We start from the raw sequence: 24,181 nt of genomic DNA on the forward strand, positions 1-24,181 counted from the left end.
TTGTGTTTTTGGAAGTGAAGCATTGGCCCATATTCCAGATGAAAAACATAAAACCTTAGAACTTAAGAGTGAAAAATGTATTTTTGTTGGATATTCTGAAGATGTCAAAAGATATAGACTTCTTCAACCTAAATCCAAAAATGTTATCATTAGAAGAGATGTAAAGTTTGCTGCAAATATATTGGCCTATGAGCCTAGTTCAGCGGATGTGCCACCTCTCTCTATCCCTTTTAATTCTAAAAATATTCCTTCTTCAGATGATGACAACAAGGATGACAATCCTCCCCCACCTTCTGAGGACCCGCCTTCAGCTCCTCAGTGTCCAAAATGGGTCCGCGCTACTTGTGATGCAACAGGCGCTCTTGTAGGTGATCCTACAGATCAACGTCGTACACGTTCTTAGTTCGATAGAGCCTCTTCTTTACTGGCTCAAGCTTCAACGAATTATGATCCTGACACCTTTGCAAAAGCTTCAGGCCATTCAGATTGGGACGCAACTATGAAGGAAGAATATCATTCATTATTGACAAATGATACATGGGACCTTGTTCCTCTTCCAAAAGGATGAAAACTTGTTAGATGCAAATGGGTTTACAGAACCAAGTTTGGACCAGATGGAAAAGTTGTAAACATAAAGGTCGTCTTGTTGCTAAGGGTTTTTCACAAGTTGAAGGCATTTACTATATTGAAACCTTCTCCCCTGTTGCCCAAATGAACTCTATCCGCCTTGTTCTTTCCCTTGCTGCCTCTTTCAAATGGGAAGTCCATCAGATGGATGTTAAATCCACCTTCTTGCATCAAGACTTGCATGAAGAAATCTATATGGAACAACCTCTTGGGTTTATACAAAAAGACTCTAGCCTTGTATGTTGGCTTAAGAAATCCCTTTATGGTCTTGTTGTGCTATACAACAACCCTTTCCATTTCAAAATTTTCATCCAAAACTTTAACAAGAAATGGGTCCCCTTTCTTGAAGACTTAGTTAAAATCAATAATTCAATAATAATCGCAAACTTTGATTTAACCACATAACACATGAAAGTCCTTATGAAAAGGTCTGGTCCGATATAAATATCAACCAAGACCTTTTTGTAAAACAAATGTAAAATAATACGTCACACCCTTTATTTAAAGGATAGACTTAAAAGGCTCCCATTGGCAATCTCTGATGTGATAATGCTATCGGAAAACACAAATCGTAAGTCATCAAAGAAGCATTCCAATAGTCCACTCAAATCTCTCGATGCGATAATCCGATTGCAATCGGCCATCGCTAAAGGCATGAGACACATAACTATCTATTGGCAATCGCTGATGCGATTTCATTAAAAGCGCACTTTTTCGATAAAAGGTTGTTAAGAGAATGTTTATGGGTTTAAACCTTAAATCAATTATAAACGAAAAAACAAAGGATTTATTGATTATCCTGCCTTCCCATGATAACTCACTTTTATTGCAATCGGAGCTATGTATGGAAACAACTAAAGCTTAACCTTTGTGCCCCCTGATCTGCGATATGCGATTCTCGCTAATTGCTGATCGGGAAAGTCACGAGATCCACTTTAAAAGACTATTATTAATATGTGCGATGCGACATACCATTATGACATTTAAGTGTCACGATTGGCAGTTACAGAAGTCATTAATTGAGCCAGTGTTGCAGGAAGCGCCCCCCCCCGGATCCTAGGCCGGAATCGCGTCCCGTACGGAAGCGTTCCGGAAGCGCCAAAGGAAGCGCGATTCCGTTTTTCCCGAAGCGCGATTCCGCATTTTTTGAGCGATTCCTGGTTTTTGAGAAGCAAAATCATTACCTACAGCTTCATCTAATATTTGCTAGGCATTTCATTGTCAGAAATAAACGGTTGAACGCCGCGTAGAGTCCCTCGAGGCAAGTTACAATATGATTATTTGAAATGCTTACCTAACACGTTATCCAGAAACGAACGAGAGAGGTTGAGCCCCGTCTCAGCGATGAGATCATTCACAGAAAAAAATAATTAAAATCCCAACACTTGCGTCGAAAGTCACTCTGCTTTCATTCGTAACAATGACGAGTGATGATAGGAGAGGAGGCCATAAGAAAGAGCGGCATAACAGGTTACCGGTTGTTTTAAATTGAAAAATACAGCAGTGTGCTAATTTCGTCGTTACCTACGTATAGAATAAGATATCAGTTTATTAAATCAATTGAATATATACTTGCAACTTGCGAGGAATGGCGTAAAATAAATATAATGTACTTTGGGCTCCATTTGATATTAAAAGTAAATACGTGCTGTTAGTAAGTGATATGATATTTAGGTTTTGGTCAAATTTATATTATTAATTTAGGTTTTGTTCAAATTTATATTATTAATTTTGCCTGGTTTTGAAGGGAAAAAATTTGTAAATTTGTTATAATATTAAAAATAAAAAATTATTATTTTTAGATAATATTTTAAATTATTTAAATTAAAATTAATCAAATAAATTCTTATTATATAATCATTATCAATATATATCCATCAGTATCATACTCCGAAATACATATTATGAGCTAATGCAATCTGTAACATGACATAATAAAGTCTGTATTATGGAATTACAGTTACAAGTTACATATTATTATTTAAAAATAAAAAATCATCCCAACATATTACCTTAAAGTATGAAAGAAAATAGAAACTGAGAATTCAATGACTATGACACTATTTAATGAAAAATAATTAATAGATGTGTGAACCTTTGTGTGACTATGAATTCCTTCTAGAAGCCTAGCCAGAAATCTTTGAATAAACTATAGTTGGTTTATTCCACAGTATCTTCATAACATTAAAAAGTGCCAAAGAGCAAGGAAATCAAGAAGTGCCAAAGAGCAAAAGACAGGGCCAGGGGATTCTGATGCTTACTGCATTTACGTTGGTCGGTTTTCATGATGTATGTTTGTAATAGCTAGAATATAGATGATTGTTGTACATACTAGTAACTACAATGGAATCATGGATGCCATTTCTATCTTGATTTATGCAAAAATATGCATGTTTTCATGTCTTCTACAATTAATTTGGTATTTGGGATGTTTGTTTTGAGTATAAATGCAAAAAAATATAAAAAAATATATATATATATAGCAGACGCTTCCGCGGACGCTTCGCTTCCTAGATTTTTGGAAAATGACGCTTCCGCGCTCCGCGCTTCCGCTTCGCGCTTCCGCTTCGCTCCCGCTTCGTGCAACATTGAATTGAGCAGTTAAGGTTGAATCCTTCGAGGATTTCATCCGTGGTAATATTTGAGATCATATTGCTTCTCACGTTTGAATTACCATTAGTTTTTTGTATTCTGCACTGGCTTTGAACGGGTTTTTCTCTGTTACGTTCTTTTATTTCCTTTGAAGAGCAAGTCTGAGTTGATGAATCCAACTAAAATGACAAAGAAATCAAAGAAACCAAAGGCCCTTGTCATAGCCGAAGAGGAACCAGTGAAGAAGGTCTTGATATCAGATACTATCTGCCTCGGTCTAGGCAAAGCTTCATGGGAGAGTATATACAATTTGCTGGAAGCTGAAGATTCGGAAGAGATTAAAGAAGTGGCAATAGCCGATTCCACTGACAAGTCAGAGAATACTCTTAAGGACTTGGCCAACTCCTTTCTTCGTAGAATAGCAGCGCGCGCCAAGGTTTTACCCTATAATGACTTGGTTAGATGGATTATTGAAAGCATCAATATCACAGACAGAACTTTCTTTACAGCCGATGGGAGAATGTTTGGGTCATTCAGAGCAGAAGATATTAAGAGAATGTACCATTTGCCTGAACCGCAGAAGCGATATAACAAAGCATTTTTGGAGGCTTTTGCCAAAGAAAATGCCATCGAGTCGGACCCTATCAAATAATGGAGGCATTTTCCGACCAAACACAAGCATGAATCATCGGGTATGTACTCCGTAGACTCATTGGCATCTCCTTATTGTTATGCTGGTGCAATGATGTGCAGACTCTTTGGAGTCCATGATTCTGCCAAATTTTCTATAGAGATGGTACCTTTAATGGAGGTTGCGGTTAATTCTTATATCATCGATTGGGCGACCATTTTGTTTGATAAAATGGCCAACCAAATACTTGATTATAGGAAAAATAGGTTCGTGACTACCCGGGTAATACCCTCGTTTTATATGAGTGCTTATATTGTGGACACTATCTGTTTTAATTCTGAATATCCCATTCTAGGATGGAAATGGACTCCACATGACCCGAACCCCATTCGTATCTATCATAAGGAGTTGTGGAAAGCCCATTACAAAAATCATCTTTATAGAATCTGTCATGGTTTCATCCTCCTCGTGTATTATGCCATATTCAATAAACCCACTCCTAGGTTGTCTGAGGAAGCTTGTGTCGACCAAACTGCAATTGGTAGTTGGTTTGGTGAAGAAAAGTTCACCTACATCAGACTTTTCGGCAGCACTATGGACCCACATGTCCTTCCCTTATATATCCCTGATGAGTTACTTGCTAGAGAGTTAGCATATCAGAGAACAGTAGAAGGGATGTTAAGGAACCTAAAGGAGTTTAAAAAGCATATGTGGCTTTCATTCCCCCTCCGATGTGGAGCTTTCACGCTGCATGACTTCAAACATGTAGAGAAGGAAGCTGAGAAAATAAAAATGTTAAAGTTAGCAGTCATCCCGAAAAGGCAGTATGATCCTAAATCTGTTGCGTACAATGTCACTTCTTAGGCCAAAATCGCCAAGTTTGAACATGAGAAGGATAGTTATGATGATTTGTTTGCTTCAGCCGAGGTATTTTCTCAAGTGAAACAACTGGCAAAAATAAAATTGGGAGTGGGGGGACTAGAGGAATTTTACAAGTTCATGACACAGAGATTGGAAACGCTACTTCTAGACTTGTTAAATACTACCTCTATGGTGCAACCAGAAGGCCATTGTGAAGAGAAAATTATTGAAAAGACTCCTGAAAAGGAGAAGATCCTAGAAAGGGAGTAGACACAGGAAGGAACTAGTGAGCCCCTTGATACGAATATTAATATTGATTCTAAGTTAATCAAGGAATGGGAGCAGTTCGACTTAATCATCAATAACTTGAATAAATTCCAAGAGCTCACTACACCAAAAATGCCTACAGTGCAAAAGCCAGAAGTTATTACAGTTCTGATTGAAGGAACAAGCGGCCTACCCAGAATTCAGCAGGACATAGAGATTATTCCTGAGAATCCTACTGAGGAGATTGTACTACAAACTGAAGAAATACCACCTCTCGATGTCTTCTATAGTCCAAAGCACAGGGTTGTAGTTAAAAGACAGAGGAAGAAGAGGAAAATTGATCAAAGTCCTCTTTTAACTCCTCAGGCAGAAATGATGAACGTGGTATGGAAAGCAGAAGTCAATCCCTCCGAGGATTTAACAAAGCTATCTCAGTATGCAGGAGCTTACACAACGACGACAATGGATAAAGCCTCAGAGGTCAGCCATCTGATGAGGGAAAAGGATCAGACAATTACCCAACTTGAGGTGCAATTGGCAGAGCAACAACAAAAGATAAATCAGCTTGAATAGCAGGTAATAGAGCAGAGGCAGCAAAATGAGCGATTAAAAGAGCAGTTGAAACTGGGAAAACAGAGGATTGATATACAGACTCTCCATAAAAAACAGGTGTTGTCCTAGGAATTGAGCAGGCTTCAGATGATAAGTGAGCAAGAGAAGAAGGCAAAGGAAGATCAAATCGCACAAATGCAAGAACAGATAGAAAGGTACAAGTGTCATCCACAGGTAGGTGAATTTAGAACAGAAGCCTTGGAAATAACCAAAGCCTTGTTCCGACAATCGGATATTCTTTGCCACAATATATCATGGACCAATGCGATATCTCTGCATCAATGATTGAGAAGGCAGTAGACGCCAGACTTGAATTAGAAAAGGTAAATGAAATGTTAACCAATTTTCTGTCCTGGCAAGATTCCACAGAAGGAATGGTTGCCAACCTGCCAAGAATACAAGAATCGCATAAGGAAATCCTGTTTTCCGAATGGGAGTCCCAGCTAATGAAAGCTGAAAGAGCAACCTCTAGATGCAGAACTGCAACAAATGGTTTGATCGAATTGATAAATAATAGTTTGCATATGTCTAATTTGATCATTGATTGCTCTATAGGTAAACTCCCAAAAGCAAAGTCATTGGAACAACATTGGAAACAGGAGATGGCGCATAGGGAAAAACTGATTGGAGGAATCCAAAGCTTGACATGGGAAACATTTTGGTGTTTCCTAGTCAAGCCACATAGCCAACAGATGGCCATGAAATGTCTTTCGGATGCAATCAATTGCATGATCTCCGAACTCTCCGATGCCGCCTATACAACCCAACTACACTCCAAGATGAGTCAACCTCCAGAAATCTAGCATATGCTCACAATCTGCCAGCTGCAATCACAGGAAAAGAAGCGGATACAATGAATTCATTCAATCGTTACTGCACTGCTATTTTCATAATGAATTCCAAATTTTCATGTCTACAGTTAGACTAGCGCATAGCGATTTTGCCTGATAGTTTGTTTTTATTTTTAGTATTTAAAGACCCTTTCATGTATTTAGAAAAGGTCCTCAATTTGTATTAAAAACTTGACTTGGGAGTTGCATTACTGTACTTCTAATATTTTTTTTATCAAAAACTGGACCAAAGTTTTGCATTTTTGTGGAAGAGGCTTTTATAAGATTTGCACTTTTGCATCTTTCGAAGGTGTTCTCAAGTAGAAAAGTAGAATCTGAATGTTGTTTACATCGGGAGAATTCAAATGCAGACGGTACTATTATCACTGTTTTTGTCTTATTTCTCCATGTGAATGAACATTTCTCAACATTGCTATTATATATATATATATATATATATATATGTTTTTCAAGCAATTCTTTAACTTGTCATTTTTGAATGTTTTAGAATTGTTATCATTTGGATATATATGGCAGTGATATATATTATGATCAATGCGATAACGTTTTTATTATTATTTTGTTTAACTATTTAAACAAAGTAGTCATCATATGAATACATATTTCTATTTTATGAATAAGTCATCTTTATGGTTATTTGTTTAATAGAAACAATAAAAAATCGTGTTGTTAAAAGAATACCCGGGATAGATCAGTGATATTTGTATATTTTCTCATTGTAGGATAAAACACATATCACTTTCGTTATACACTACAAACCAATCACCCATTAACTCATATATCACTGGGAAATTGGTCCCATTATATCCAGTCGAAGCCATCACACCAAACGGAAAAGGAGCTGCACTAAGGTCTGGACCGGGTGTTTTTACCCAATTTTGATGCAACAATTTTAGAGGCATCAACATTTTTGGCGCTAGAAGGAGGGCCTGAACTGCGAATGGCGAGCAAATCCAAATCCATAGCCCATTCTGAGAGTAAATCTCCCTCACCATTTCCTCCAACTTCTCCCTCGCATTCTAAATCTCCAATGTTCAAGCAAGAAGTTGAAAAATCAACAACCACTGTTGAAAACTTGAAAATATCGGAAAATCCACCCTTGAACCCCCTGAAGTTCAGTGTTTAATTCATAAACTTCAAGGGTTTTCAATATCTCAAGAAAAGTTTGAGTTATCCGAAGGCAGTGTAACTTCACAATACATTCCTTCTCAGCTTCTTACGAGATTACAGAGCGAAAAGCTTGGTATTAAACCAACAAAATTTCCTCTGCTTAAAAGGAAAAGAGCTCGGAAGACACCTGAAGAGTCTGACAGTGAGACTCTTTCATCATCATCCATTTCATCCAATCCATTGCAAAGTCAACCATCCACTCCCCAACTTCATATCATTGTCCAACAGGGTAAAGGTACTCCAACATCCTCTACCCAACCACTTGTAACTACATCCTCACTTTCTTTTGCTGTTAGTGCAACAATGGCACACAATCAACCACAACCAAGGCCATGGACAAATCCAGGGGCAGTCGCAATGCCTGCACCCTTGAGTCAATTACCGGCCCACCCTGAAAAGTGGTTGCCAAAGTTTAATCCAGATATCGGCATACTAGCAGAAGAACACATAAATAACTTTATGTTGTCAATAAACCTAAATGGAGTGACTGAAGAAGATGCTGTTGTGAGGCTTTTCCCATATACCTTACAAGGAGCAGCTAGATCATGGTATTTTTCGCTACCACCAGGATCCATTAATAGTTGGAATGCTTTCCAAGAGCAGTTTTTGACTAAGTTCGGAGATGATAGGTCCACAGCGACATTAATCAATGATCTCTCCAATCTTAAAACTGAATTGAAAGAACCTATTAAAGGTTTCAACTTGCGATTTAATAAGCTCTTAAATAAAATTCCTGCTACATCTAAACCCAGTGAAGAGGTTCGAAGCGAATGGTATATTTCTGCCTTACCTTCGAATATAGCAATCTTCGTTGATAGAGCTGCAAAGCCCACCTTAGCAGAGAATATGAAAGAAGCGATCGCCGTTGAGAAACGTATTATCGCTTTAAAAAAGAAAACTGCTCTTAAGGAGAGAAAGCCCAAAAAAGTTACTTTAAAAGATGATTCGAAGAAGAAAGTGGCTAAAGATCCCATATGATATGGAGGGTTTGCAAAAAGTTTTGAAGACTATATCTAATGAATTGGTAGACATAAAGAAACAGGTAGCGGAAACCTCCACCAAAAAGCCATTTAGGAACTTCAAAAGAGCTGAATCAAAACCACCTAATGCCATATCTAATGCAGAATCAAATCCAGATAATGATGAGGATGAAGACACAGTCTTGTCATCCGAGGAAACAAAAGAAGATGAGGTTGTTGAATGTCACGGTATGTGGGACTTCATTTTGCTCAATTCTGATACTGAAAGCGAACATGAAGCTCTCCCAATAAGTACTAGAAGTAAAGTCGCTGCAAAGCCTGTTCAATCAACTCAAAAGAAGAAAAAAGCAAGCCTTACTGCCAAAGATAAGGCTCCCATGAAGAAATCTACAACATTTCCTACTCAAAATCAGCCATCATCTTCCAATCCGCCCTCATCATCCAAGACATTGGTAGTCTCTGACTCTATGGATTACAACATTATAGAAGACATGAAGAAGACTAGAGCGAATATTTCTTTGTTTGAGCTTAGCAAGCTCAAACATCAACAGAAATTGCTGCTCAAAGAGTTAAATGCAATACCTTCTTCTCCTCTTCCAAATGCTGTACTGTCCAAGGCGGCTAAAGGAACAGGTAAGCCACCATCAGATAGAGTAGATGCTATTGATGTTGTTTTGATCGGAGATAGATCTAATTCTCATACTCCTCATTTTCTCTTGACCTATGAAATCTACAATAGAAATTTGCACAACTGCTTAATAGATTCAGGGGCTTCATCAAACATAATGCCAGCGTCAGTTTGCTCAAAATTGAACATTGAGCCCCAAAAATCTGCAGTGCATATTGTTCAGTTGCACTGTTTCTCTCTTTGAGGGTTTTTACCACGTCCAGAATACGGGTGTACTGATCTGTGATCTGTTTGTGAGCAGTGTCCTTTGGTGTTCTATCTAAGGAACTTACCCTGTAAATTCCTACAAATTTTTTTGAAGGAAGGGGCAATGTTAGAACATAAATTGTATAAAATAAAATAAACATAAATAAATATAAATAAATGTAAATACTAAATAATCAAGTAATGATTATGTTAAGCAATCATTAGTTAAATGAAAAGGCATGTCTAAAAGACATGCCTAATCACGAAAGGACACTTGCCTAGTATATATGCAGGTCCTCATTGTAACATTCTATATCACTTGTACAATTTTATATATAATAAATTTTTATTACAAATACCTTGTGAAATTTAACATTAACCCAACAAGCTATAAGTTTTGTTGCTTCATTTGACTGCATCAACTGTCACTGATCCATCTTGCTACTGTATACTGTGGGACCATGTAGCAAGGTAATGATCCATGAGGTGGACTCCTCAAGGATCTTGCCCATCTGTAGTGCTCTGGGGCTACAACACCAAGTCACCCCACCTCATTCCTGGAGGTATATTGGCGAACATCACGAAGTCTTACTCCAATTTGGAGGAAAGCTTATCGATCTCTGTTGCAATTGCCTACTAGTCCTGCTTCTGCTCCTTGCCCTTCTTCCTGAGAGGACACTGGGTACTGTAGTGACCAAGCTCACCACATCTGAAGCACTTAACAACAGAAACAGGTCCTTCTTCTTCCTCTGCTCTCCCTGTCCCTGACTGGGACCCTTTGATGTGAGGGCCACGTTCTTCTCTTCCTTCACCGGTTTCGATCTGTTGTTGCTGCCACTGATGGAGCTCTTTAGAAGAGCTCGCCTCAATTCCTCCTGATGCAAGTCAGCCCACATTCTGTCCCAATATGGTAACTTGTCTCTTCCCAATATGCTTTTGACAAAGACCTGCCAGTCCTCGAAGACACTGTTGAGTGCCAATCTCACAAGCTCTGTGGGTTTAGGCTCTGCCCCAACAATTGACAACTGGTAATTGGTCCCGGACCTCTTGAATCTTGGTGAGGAAGGGGCTTATGCCTTCCTCCAGATGAGCCTCGACTTCTCCTCGAGGTACATCTTTTGTTGCTTGGAAGTATCCTGATACAACATGGTGAGAGCATCCCACATTTGCTTGGCAGTATCTTTGCCAGCTATATGTGAAACAACATGATCCTAGACTCCATCTAGGATCAATCGTTTCGCCCATGCCATCTCCTTTTTGTACTCCTTCAGCTGATTTGCATCCGTGCGAATTTCTTCCACTGCATCAATATATGCTTTCAGGCCAAATTCATTTAGAAGGAAGGACATCCTTACCTTCCAGATGACGTAGTTGGGAACTCCATCCAATCTGTCTTGATCACAAAGCCTAGCAGTGGCCATCTCAACGACCTATCTAAAATTTCCTCTTTCTTTTTGCTCAGTTGCTGCTCTGTTATTCACAGTCCCTTATGGAGTGAGAAGATCTGCTCACAACAACTGTTGATCTGAGAGGAAAAATCAAACTTCTTGAGACTAGAAGTTCCTTGAGGAAAATTTTCCCTCTGTGTGTGTTCTTCTTTCTTCCACCTCGATGCTGAATTTGCTCTAGCGAACTGGTGCAAAAACCATTGCGTCCAGTTAGAGATCTTCTCAACGAAAAATTTGGGTTGCTCCCTCTGCCTCTGGAATCACTCGATCTAGTAAGATCGATTTTTTCTGCCCCTCACTCAGAAAAATCGAACCTCCACAAGTAACTCGACCTCCTGAAAAAATGATTGCCCTTGGAAATTTCGGCTTGCTGCCCACAATGAGTAGTGAAATCCCTTCTCTCTTCGCCTCTGAGCTCTCCCGCTGATCAATTGCGCTTTGATACCATGTGAAAATTCCTATACCGGAATCTTATTGCAGTAACTGGAAATTATTCTCCTAATTGTTAATTTTATTTAACAATTTATTTGTAGTTTGCTACGGAAAATACTGAATAAATCACACTGCAATCTACACAAATAAAACAGAGGAAGAATAAACGTTGGAATAAATGCTAGCACACACACATAAAAATAACACAATTATTTTTGGACAAAAGTCCTTGGAAAAACCCAACTTGGGAAATGTTTATTTGGGGTAACATTGGATGTGCTCTAGCCTTGAAAATTGGTGGAGAGGCTAAAGCACATGAGATCTCCAAGAGCCAGAAATGGTTTGGGCAGAATCTAACTAGTTTGGGAGATATTAAAATAATTAATATTTTTAAAGGAGTCCCTAAGTCTAAACTTAGGGAAAATAAAATATTAATGTGAATTAATATAAAACTGAGTTAGAATGGTCCAAAAGTCATGGATCAAGCCGGATCTAATCTTAGTCGTTGATTAGGGACTTAATCTCTGCCGTTGAATTGTCAACGAGAAAAGTATAAGAGGCTTGAGGGTCAGTTGGAGAACACATTGAGTTGATCAAGAATGCGATTTTCTGGGGCAGGGCTTACTGAGGAAATCAAAGGAGTGATTAGAGTTGCAACTGACGAGCAGTGAATACAATAGCAGAGAGGCAGAGATAGTACTGGGAGCATCCTAGGAGAGGGTTGATGCAGAGCCAGCTAGAGGCCACACAAAGGCAGCCATGAGTTGCGCAGAGCCAGAGGAGGGCCAACGTGGGAGACGCAGATCTCCAAGAGGCTAATGCTGGACCAAGAGGTTGATGTAGACCTTAGAGGCTGACACTGGAGATTTCGTGGGACTGATTGGAGCTGATATCTCTCTTCGACTGAGAGGTACCACTGCCAAGGGCATTCTTTGTTGGGTGAGCTATTTCTGGCACCCAAATTGTATTTTGAAACTGCTTAATTATAAAACCCTCTAATAGCTGCATTGGTTTTTTCCACATTGGGTTTTCTGGGACATTAGTCCAAAAAAAATTGTGTCACTTGTGTGCTTGTTTCTTTCAGTTGATGATCTGTATGTGTTGATACTGTACATTTATTTATTTTAAGTATTTACATGGTAAATAACTTGTTAAGTAAATGAACAAGTAGGAAGAAATAAATCAGATAGTACAGGAAAAATTTGTAATGGATAGACATAGAAATTCCAACATGGTATTACAGCGTGGTTGCAGACCACAAGATAACTGAAGGCATCAGCCGAGCAGAGCAACAACAACGGAAACAACGGTCTCGAGTGACAGACGCTGTTTCTAGCAGGAAGCAGCAAGAAAGGGGTGACACAGAGAGCCTGCGTCATCAGTTCGAGCCAGGAGGAGGATCAACGCTGAGGCAGAGAGGAGCAAACCTGACCTACGCATTGCCTTGTCATCTTTCTCAGCCACGAAGGAACGACGCTGTGGCCAAGAGGTGCAGATTGTGCTGGTGCCGAGATTGCGCAGAGCCTAGAGGCTCTAATCTTCATACTGCTGGGGCATAGGAGGCTGTGGGTAAGTTGCGGAGCGAAGTTGGTGGGGTACTGTGGTTTGAAAAATACCTAACAGGGCAAGACCAAGGAGGAGAGAGTTGCTGTCAAGGATTGGCAAAGGGATTTTCAGAAGGGAAATCGAGGCTCAGAGGGAGTCAAACCGAGAACTTCCAGACGGGAAGGAAGACCAAGGAGAAGGTTAAATGTTCTAAATCTGAATTCCTAACGAAAATCATTTTAAATATGGAATCTCTTGCATGATACAGTTTTGGGCGTTTACATTGATCATTCATGATTGTCACTATTTGTCACATGTTGGAAATTTGTTCTGGATATCTTGTTTTATTTAGTCTATGGTTAATGCAAATAATTAAAGGCATTGGTCTGTAGTCATTTATATCTTGTGATTGTGTCTTATTTTTATCTATCTATCTTAATTGACCGAGACTTATTTTAAATTCATCAAGTTGTTCATCATTAAAATCTCCTAGAGCCCGTGTTCCACAAATTTCCCTCATCCATTCACCTTAGGGACTACCCCCCTTGACTCGTCTAGGAGAGAGTTTAAATGGAGTGAGTGAAGATTAAGAGTGACAACCCTTACTTTGAGCGTTGTCGCGGTGCCTAGACAATTTGTGCGACAACAAAACCCATCATCCAAAACCCTTGTTTTTGTCAGGCCAGGAGTAACTCCAGTTTGGCAGAAAACTGATACGATTTATTTCATTAGGTAGCTATTGTTATATACAAAGGATGTGACTGCTCAGTTCATCTCTTGATGACTGTTCACATTCCTAATTTAACTATTTACACAAATTCACCCAATCGCAAAGGATTAGGTGTCAACATTCCCCCCCTTAATCTGAAGGGATGTTGGTGAGTCCAAGCATCGTTCTGAATCTTTCAAGCTTTTCTCTTCCAAGCGCTTTGGTGAAGATGTCTGCAATTTGCTCATTTGTGGAACAATGACGGAGATGGATTGTTTTGGCCTCAACATGATGTCGGATCAGATGATATTTAGTATTGATGTGCTTTGTACGATCATGGAACTTTGGGTTCTTGGCCAACTTTATTGCAGAGGTGTTGTCTATCATGAGTGGAGTTGATTGTACTTGTTTTACCTGCAAATCTTCAAGAATTTTCCTAAGCCACACAATTTCTTTTGTTGCTTCAGCTGCTGCCACGTATTCTGCTTCTGTTGTGGAATCTGCTGGAACTGATTGTTTGCGTGATCTCCAGGAGACAGCTCCTGATCCAAGACTCATAACATATCCTGAAGTAGATATTCCAGTTTCTTTGTCTCCATCGAAGTCTGAATCAGAGTATCCAATCAAGCTGAAGTCGTCCACCTGTGTATACTTGATTCCAAGGTCTTGAGTTCCCTTTAAGTACCTTAGAACCCTTTTTGCAGCAGACCAATGTCCCTCACAAGGCTTTTGCATAAACCTGGAGAGGATTCCAACAGCAAATGAAATGTCTGGTCTAGTAGTAGTGAGGTAGATGAGACTTCCTACAAGCTGTCTATACTTTGTTGCATCATCAAATTCCTTTCCTTCAATAGATGTGAGCTTTAAGTTTTGTTCCATTGGAGTAGAAAGAGGATTGCACTCTGTCATGCCAAATCTGTTTAACAAATCTCCAATGTATTTCTTTTGAGAAAGAAATATGGATTTTGGATGTTGGGTTACTTCAATGCCAAGATAGTAATGAACATAGCCCAAATCAGTCATTTCAAAACTTTTCCCCAATTCCTTCTTTATGGATGCAATGTAGCTTTCATTGTTCCCTGTCATTAAAAGATCATCTACATATACCACAAGATATACAACTGTTTTGCCAACTTTCTTGACAAATAAAGTTGCATCATCAAGATCAAAATGATTGAAGTTGAGTTTCAGAAGATGCTCAGTTAGTTTTTCATACCAGGCTCGCGGTGCTTGTTTGAGGCCATACAAGGACTTCACAAGTTTGCATACTTTATGTTCATGTCCTTTCACAGCAAATCCTTCAGGCTGGGACATAAAAACATTCTCTTTTAGATCTCCATTCAAGAAGGCAGTTTTTACATCCATTTGATGGACTTTCCAACCGTTCTGAGCTGTTAGTGCAAAGAGTGTCCAGATGGTGGCCCATTTTGCTGTAGGGGCAAAAGTTTCCTCATAATCGACCCCTTCCTTCTGTGCAAAACCTTTTGCCACAAGCCTAGCTTTGTGCTTGTCAAGTGAGCCGTCAGCTTTGTACTTGTTCTTGTAGACCCACTTGCAGCCAATTGGTTTGGTTCCAAATGGAGGATCAACCAGCTTCCAAGTGCCGTTCTTTATGAGGGCATCATACTCCTTTTGCATCGCTTCTTTCCATTTATCATGAGAAGCAGCTTCTTTGAAGGAAGTTGGTTCAAAATCTGTAGACAAGTTCAATTCACAATCATAAGAAACATCCATATCAACAGGTGAATTAGAGTCATCTACATCACCTCCATTTTGTCGGTTTGAATTTCTGGTTCCTGTTTTTCCAATTTCATTAGGATGAACACTTTCAAGTGTCTTTGTCAGCCACTTTGGGGGACCTTTCTGAGATGGTCCAGGCTGCTCTGTTGATTGAGTTGGGACTGAATCAAGATTGAGTCTCCCAATTCTATCAATTACATCACTTAAAGCATCATCCGTTGTTGGAGTTTCATCCGGGGGAGAGTGTTCTTCAGAAGAAGATTCCACATGTTGATCTAGAATAGGAATCCCCCCTTCAAGATGTGGAATCTGATTATCAAATTCTTGAAATGATTTTGTTTTAGCGAATCTATCCAAGCGATCAAGTTGCCGCTCAACAACATTGTCAGATTTGGATGATTCAAGAAAAATTACATCTCTAGATACAACAAACTTTTTATTTACTTCATCATAGAGGCGGTATGCTTTGGAGGTGTTTGAATACCCCAGGAAGATACACTTACGACTTCTAGCACCAAGTTTGTTTCTATGTACCTTTGGTATCAAAGCATAACAGGTGGAACCAAAGATCCTGAGATGTTTTACCGAAGGAACATGTCCATACCACAATTCATAAGGAGTCTTGTTTCTTATAGCATTAGATGGACATCTATTCTTTATATATGCAGCACATAGAACAACATCAGCCCAAAACATTATCTTTACATTTTTGAAGAAAAGCATGGATCGTACCATATTCAAGATTGTTCTATTCATTCTTTCAGCGACACCATTCTGTTGGGGATTATAAGGCACAGTTGTTTGATGTTTGATCCCATGTTGGCGAAGATAGTTTTCAAATTCATTTGATGTATATTCTTTTCCATTATCAGTGCGAATAGACCCAATATGAGATTGTGCATCATTTTCAATCCATTTATGAAAATTCTTGAATGTTTGAAAAGCATCAGATTTGTTCTTCAATAAATAAACCCAACACATTCTGGTGTAATCATCAATAAATGTCATGATATATTTATTTCCATTTGCAGAAGGAACAGGCATTGGACCACATAAATCTGAATGAATGAGTTCAAGCTTCCTATGTGCTCTTGAATGTGAATCATGAAAAGACTGTTTGCTATGCTTTCCTAGAATGCAAGCATCACATTGCTTATGTTTCCTAGGAATTGTAGGCAAACCAACAACACCATTTTTCTTCAATAAGCGGAGACTGTTATAGTTTAAATGTCCAAATCTAGCATGCCATAATAAACTTGATGGAAGTGTACCTTCTTCATGATGAGAAATATATGAGAAATGTTGTGCATGAGCAGAGGTTCCTTGCAGTTTGAGAAGCCTTTCTTCTTCTATTCCCCTCATGACAAGTGAGTGGTCAGATGCTTTTCTTACCTCAAGCTTGCCATCAAACATATGAATGGAGTGACCTTGCTGGCGGATGTGGACCAAGGACAACAAGTTTCTTTTGAGCTGTGGGAGATATAGAACATGATCCAGAAGAAAGTCTGGAAGACCAGGCAGTTTAAGCCTGATTGTGCCAAGCCCTGATGGCTTGATTTTTGACTGATCTGCAAAGTATACTGCTCCATCAACATTGTCAGTGAAATCTTCAAAAAAATCTTTTCTATGAGTCATGTGACAGGTTGCTCCTGAATCAAGCAACCAATCATTTTTCGAAGAAGCAAGTGAAGCATTAAACAAATCTTCATTTACTCCAATGTTACATTGTGCCTCAATATAGTGAGCGGATTCAGGTGCTTTACCTTTGTCTGTATCATCAGTTTTACCTTTCTGTTGGTTTCTTTTCTGCTCAATTTTGTCCCATGGTAGCTTGCATGTAGAGGCATCATGTGATCCATTTCTTTTGCAGCGAATGCAGTGTAAGTCTGCCTTTTCTCCTTGAGAATGTCTGCCCCCCTTGCCTCTGAAATATCTTCCTCTTCCTCTTCGTCCACCTCTTCCTCTTGTAGAATCTTGAGCAGGATGCTTTTCTTTATGAGCAAGGCACACAGTCTCTTCAGAAGATTCAGGGGCTGTCTTCTTTCCAAAGGCTTTCTCTCTTTCAACAAACTTTTTCACAAGAGAGTCAAAGGTTATATCTTTAAGATTTCCATTTGCTTGTAAAGACTCAAGATAATTGGAGTAAGTAGGATAGAGTGCCTTGAGAAAAGCAATAAGAGGGATATCCAGCTCAACCTTAGTGGATTTGATATCATGCATTATAGACTTTACTTCAGATGCAAGAGCAAGAGGATCATTATTTTTCAGTTCAAGAGTGAAGAGTTTAATCATGCGCTGAACAACTTCAAGTGCAGAATGTGAGTCATAGAGTTCTTTCAGCTTTTGTAAAGCTTCAAAGGCAGTTGAATATGATGAAATATGGCGACTCACCTCTTCATTTACAGATGCTGCGATTAATGCATAGGCTTTGCTGTTCTTGTTTTCCCAAATGACGAGCTCTTTGTCTGATGTAGGCTGTACTGGGTCATTGTCTCCTTCTCCAACACACACTCCTTTCCACAACTCATTGAAGATGAGGGTGTGTTTTATCATCCGGGACCATTCAGGATAGTTCTCCTTGCCAGTGAGAACTATTCCTACAATACAGATGATTGAATGCATTATGTAAAAAAAACTTCTACTGATAAAAAAAACTTTTGCTGATATACAGTGAAATTGTACTCAAAAAATTTATGTGGGAAACAATTTTGGTTGTTTAAAAATAATCAATCATTCACCGCGAGCTCTACAAAGTTGGAGCAGCAACGACATCAACCGCGAGCTCTACAAAGTTGGAGCAGCAACGACATCACAATTTCAAAGCTCATTGAAAAGACTAAAAAAACAAATCCCCATAAATCCCTTTGATTCTCTAGACTTTGAAGCCAGTAATAAAAATATGGCAGCGTTAAAGTGTTGGACAGTGTTTAAAATATGGGACAACGTTAAAGTCGTTTTAAAGACATACTAAAAAAATGCGCTGTCCAACCATATGCCAATCAATATATACCATTTAATATACCGCATTCAACGCAAATGGGAATGCAGAAACCCTTCCGCACTCAACCATATACCATATACCGCATTCAACGCAAATGGGAATTCAGAAACCCTTCCGCACTCAACCATATCCCATATACCGCATACCATATACCGCATTCAACTGTCGATACCAGGTTGTTACTGCTTCATTGAACAGTTTGAGAATACCTCCGGAACAGGTCGCACAAATAATAGCCGCAGACCCACAATATTCACAACTGGTTCTATACCGTTCATATCATCTCACATTGTATCAATGGGGCGTTCATATCACACCGCATACCAATCGATCTGGACATTAATCGCTCTGGACAGAGGCGTTCATATCACACCGCATTTTCTACACCGTTCATATCATCTCACATTGTATCAATGGGGCGTTCATATCACACCGCATACCAATCGATCTGGACATTAATCGCTCTGGACAGAGGCGTTCAGGCTATTCACGAAGACAGAGGTGTTCACAAAAAAATTTTAACGCAACGTTAAAATGGTTCAACATATGGGACAGCGTTACTCGCATCGGGAGATGAACAGTCATGCTATGGGACAGCGTTACTATGATTCAACAGAGATGGGACAGCGTTACTATTATCGCATTCAAATGGAAACGCAACATTAATTGTCACAACGTTGATACCAAGCATTAATATGATTCAATACCGCATTCAACGCAGATTCATTCAATATACACCACTCAGCTTTCAACATCGGTTGCTAAGGAATCAAAGTAATGACAGCGCTATAAAAAATTTAATGTACAACGCTTCTGTGTGGACAGTATGGACAGATGTGCAGCGCTGGCAGAGGCAGGTTATTTCAGCACTGAGGGGAATAAGGCAGAGGCAGAGGCAGAGGCCAGGACAAAGGAGTTACAGAAGCATAATAGCTAAAACAAGGAGCTGGCTCTGATACCATGTCAGGCCAGGGGTAACTCCAGTTTGGCAGAAAACTGATACGATTTATTTCATTAGGTAGCAAAGGATGTGACTGCTCAGTTCATCTCCTGATGACTGTTCACATTCCTAATTTAACTATTTACACAAATTCACCCAATCGCAGAGGATTAGGTGTCAACAGTTTTGAGTTGCAATTTGTACAAAATATTTAGATCAATGCATTCCAAAAAAAATGAATGAGTAAAATGATCATATTGTTCAATCATCAATATTCATAATTGTCAAAACTAAAGCTATGTGCTTGGATTATCCCTAAAACCTTCCCAAAACATCCCTGAAATCTATTAGGCACATTGCTGAAATTTGTTTGAGTTGACCAGCAAGTCAAGTTTGTTTGGGGACGTTTCCTAAGGGTCCAAAAGTACCTGGAATGCAGGGACGCAGGGTGCATGAGTATTTTTTTGGGGCAGGGAGGATGGGTCCCCGTGCAACATAGATTAAATGCTAGTTCCATATCTTCATACATGATAGAATCCAATGGAAATGTTGCAATCCCCCAAATCTTGAAATCCTGAAAACTGTAAGTATGCTTGATTTTGAGTGGGATCTAAAATTCTACTTTCTCCATATGAAATCCAATGAGGTCAAGACTCAAAACCACTGTCAAACATTTACTTAAATTTTTAACATTACCATTAATTATATAGCATTTGTAAGATCCTTGGTTGAATATTAGGCTTCACCACCTATAAATTATTTTTATCAATCAAAATTCAGGGGGGATGCCCAACCCTTTTTGAGGGGGGGGTGCCCATAAGCACCCCTTTTGGGGAAACATTCCCCCCTGTGTCTCCTTGAGTTTCCCCAAAAGGGGGATGTGGGGAAACATTTCCCCAGGCACCCCCCGCCCTTGGTGTGTGGGAAACATGAGGTGCATGCACCCCACCTTGGGGGATGTGTCACCGTGGAACACTATATTGTCAAGGTGTAGGGCACTGTTGTGAATTCCAAAGCATCTAGATGCCAATTATTCCAAGGAAAACCTTGTGGGATCCCACCTCTTCTATGGAATTTGACCAGATTTGAACTTGTGATCTATAGCCTCGCTGTTGGAAACATGCATTGGGAAGATGGATTGAACTGACCCTTGGGGTTATCTAGATGCCAATTATGTGAGGGGGCTCTTGTGCATACTAAAAATTTCAAGGACAAAATCAATTTGAACTTTGTACTGGAAATTTCCTTATATTTTGAGAACTTTTAGAAATGCTTCCAAACACTTTCAATAACAAAGTCAATTTTCTTCCAGTTTCTTTGTCTAAATGGTGCAATATACGTAATTCTCATGTTTTGGTTTGAACCTGGGTATGATTTTGGCTTTTCTTTTGCAGATGGTGGAAAGAATCCAAGTTTCAATGAGAAATTTGTTCTTCGTTTGATTGAAGGCCTTCGTGAAATAAATGTCTCTGTCTGGAATAGCAACACTGTAACAACTGATGATCTCATTGGCAGTGGCACGTATGTCAACATGATTGCTAACATTCTACCTAGTTTATCATCTTGTTTTGTTCTTCCTTTTGAATTCACATTCAATACTGAGTTGGAAGGCATATACGGGACAAATTTTTTCTAATATATATCAAATTTGGCCAGAGTTCTTCTAGAGAACGTGATCTCAAGCGGGTATGATGATTCAACATGGCCACTGCAGACAAAAAGAGGAAAGTAAGTGGTATCACTAGGATCTGTGTATTGTAAGTTGGATGCTGCAGATTTTATATTTAAAAGATGCATACAGTTGTTATGCATCCCATCCAGAGAATTAAATATTAGCATATGCTTCGTTTGTTCTGCAGCACTAACTTTTGCTATATGCTAAACTTGTTTTTGGGCACTTGGTATGTTTATAACAGATATGGTGGGCAAGTGAGGCTCATCCTTCACTATGCAAATGCCGGGGTATATAGACTGTCAGCCTTTTCGCTTGTTTCATTTTTCTTCTTTTTTTGTCTGATATCTTCTAATAAAGCGATCTCATTTCTTTTCAACAGAAGAGTAAAGTGCAATCTCAGCTTTCAGCTCCTCCACATACATGCCAGTTGCCAGCTATTGCTCCATATGCAGCACCGACAGGATATACACCATATCAGCAGCCATCTTCTTTCCATCCTGGATATCCACCAATGTCGAGTTATCAAACACCACAAACTACTGCATATCCTCCGCCTCCGGCTTACTACCCTCCGCCAGGTCCTGCATACCTGCCTTCTCCATATGGAACTACTCCATCAGCATACCCTCCAGCTGGGTATCCTCCGCCAGGACCACAAGGAACATATCCGGCACAGCCTTATCCAGGTAGTTCTTGGCATTCTTGCTAGAGTGCGTAGAACTCTGTTGTTAGTTTTAAACAATTTCTACCACTTTAGTGTCATATAGGGAATAAAGATGGGCATCTGTTCTTAACGGGGGATAAAGTTAAAATCTTGGAATCTTGCAGGGTATTATCCAGGACCATAAACACCTTTGGTCCTTTTATAAATTGCTTGGGAGGTGCCTGGCTGGGGGTAAGGTGTTTATCATCCATCCTTCATTTGCTTTCATTTTAAGAAATTGGATTGTGATGGGAGTAGGTTATTCTAGGTTTTGTAGTTATGACTTATTACAGGAATTTACATAAATAAGCACAATTATGTGCAGAGGTGGGGAGGCAAAAAGGGGTCATGGAATTAAGAGTATAGTTTGCTGCAGAGAAGATTCCATCAAATTTGTCTTCACAGAAATGACACTGTCCATAATTTGTTTCTCCAACATCTGCAGGAGTGGATAAATTTTTTCTTTCTGAGATTAAGAAGAATTTTCCCCATACCATTCAGAATTGATACATGTCAGATCTATTCTGCGAGATTCATTGTCTAAAGTAACTCCTTTAAGTGAAGTGGTGTTAACAAATTAAAGATTGTGCTTGTAGAAACGTTAGATATTTTGAAGTTTGTACAGTTTGTGGCTTTTGCTTTAAAAGTGTCAATAAAGGAACCTCAAAATGTATTAACCTGTGTTTGTCTTAGATTGCTGACCTGAAAATATAGCAATATTAGGAATTTTGAAGAAAATAGTTGTGAAGGTTCCTAGTAAATGTGATAGTATGCATAGAAATAAAGTTGAATAGAAAACAAATTCATGATAGCTTGGCACAGATATACATTTGATATTTATAGTTTTAGACAAAAACTACTACAGTTTCAGTGTAAAAATGATGTCAACATTCGAGACCTGAATCAGAATTGATCCCTAAATTCTGATGCTCTGCAGATCTGTTCTTCAAAAGGTAGAGACCAGTCCTTTTTCGAAGCCTCTAGAGTCGAGAGATCATGTAACTAACCTAGAAGTGCAAGGAGGTATATCTTCCAATCCAAAAGTCAAAAGTGCTGACATGGATTGAACAATTACTGAATTGATTTCAAGGATTACTAATTTAGTACTTTTGAATGGGATTCTCTTATTTTTATAGGAAAATATAAAATTTACATGAATTTTTGAAAAACGTTAATATTTTATGATTATTGTTTATTGAGATGGTCTTTAATTGCAAGATATTCCATTTACTATTGGAGACATTGACCTGACATCTGGCTGGTGCATGCGGTTGGGAGAAGATAATATATATATTGGTAGATAAGCCTTTTGATGATTATTATTGGGTTGTTAAGCTTTTTGATGATTATTGGGAGTGGATGAAGTTTAAATTATATTGGACCCTATGAACAAATTCTGTACGACTTAGACGATTTTATGTAATTGCCCATATGCCATAACAGTAATGCTGGAAATAGTTGAGGATTAATTCCTTTGTGCTGCCCCCTTGGAAACATGTCTCAAGGTTGGGGTTTTGTACTGAATAACAGACATCCTTTGGCTTAGGTAGGTGCTAAATTTGAGGGGTATCTTTTGTTAAGTTTTCAAATTTTAATATTTCATTTGGGTAGCACAGATCAGAAGGGCGACAACTTCATCAATGAATCAATGCCCTGATGGAAAAGTTGCGCTTTTGAGATGTAAAAAATTGTTTGAATGAGTTTTAGTTTTAGTTATCCACATGTTTGCTGGTATATATGCGCCTAGTAAATATTAATTGCAGAGATATAATTGAAATAAGATAACACACCATGGTAATAACTTAACAATGTGTCAAGGAAACATCCATGGACAAGGTATCAATGTTATATTGCTCCATGAACAAGATTATAATTTTCTTAGATTAAGCTTGCGTCTAGATTACTATCACACCCAGGGTCTATAGTAACATATCTAACATGCCGCCGTTACATGTGTTACACGAATTGCCATCTACATCGTTATACAAACTACCAAATATTTACTTAATAAATATTGGTTTCTACGTAGAATTTTTTTGTTAATTGTTGTCACGATTCCAACAATGTCCTTTGACAACAATTTATTTGATACTTTGTCGAAGTCCATTCAATCACCTTTTCTACAATTCAAGAGAAGCAAAATACCATATCAAATTCCTCAACCAAAAATGGTTTGTAAAGATGTGTACACAATTTTCTTGAGTATGGACTTTTAAAAAGTTACTCCACCTTTGTCAATAACTTGTCTTTCAAAATGGTATTTAATATCGATATGATTTGTCTTACTATGATAAGTTGGAATAATAGCCAAATAGATAACACTTTGACTATCATGGTGTATATTCACATTGTCTTACATTATTCCAAACTCACCCAAAGTATTTCTTAACCTAATTGCCTCTTTGCATGCATGTGAGACTGATCTATTTTGTCAGTGGCAGATAAAACAACTATTTCTTGAAGATTGGACATGCAACTAATGGAACCCCCTACAATAACAAAGCCATAACTTGAAGTAGATCT

General features: G+C 38.7%; 1 protein-coding gene across 9 annotated transcripts in view; it reads left to right on the top strand.

Moving 5' to 3' along the window:
* The window catches only part of LOC149244742 (Calcium-dependent lipid-binding (CaLB domain) family protein), a 100,183-nt gene extending 76,980 nt beyond the window's left edge, over positions 1–23,203 (top strand). For 3 of the 9 annotated variants that reach the window (XM_089374981.1, XM_089374984.1, XM_089374983.1), the window contains exons 4-8: positions 20,675–20,801; positions 20,937–21,008; positions 21,197–21,242; positions 21,335–21,641; positions 21,784–22,335. In XM_089374981.1, coding sequence (XP_089231107.1) covers positions 20,675–20,801; positions 20,937–21,008; positions 21,197–21,242; positions 21,335–21,641; positions 21,784–21,803 — 572 coding nt within the window. In that variant the 3' untranslated portion in view covers positions 21,804–22,335. The other 6 variants (XR_016246765.1, XR_016246763.1, XR_016246764.1 and 3 more) reach the window with 6 other exon arrangements.
* The last annotated feature ends 978 nt before the right edge of the window (positions 23,204–24,181 follow it).

Source organism: Pinus tabuliformis, chromosome 8 (genome assembly GCF_031772625.1).
Source record: "Pinus tabuliformis cultivar Carrire ecotype Pingquan chromosome 8, CPIR1, whole genome shotgun sequence".
NCBI lineage: Eukaryota > Viridiplantae > Streptophyta > Pinopsida > Pinales > Pinaceae > Pinus > Pinus tabuliformis.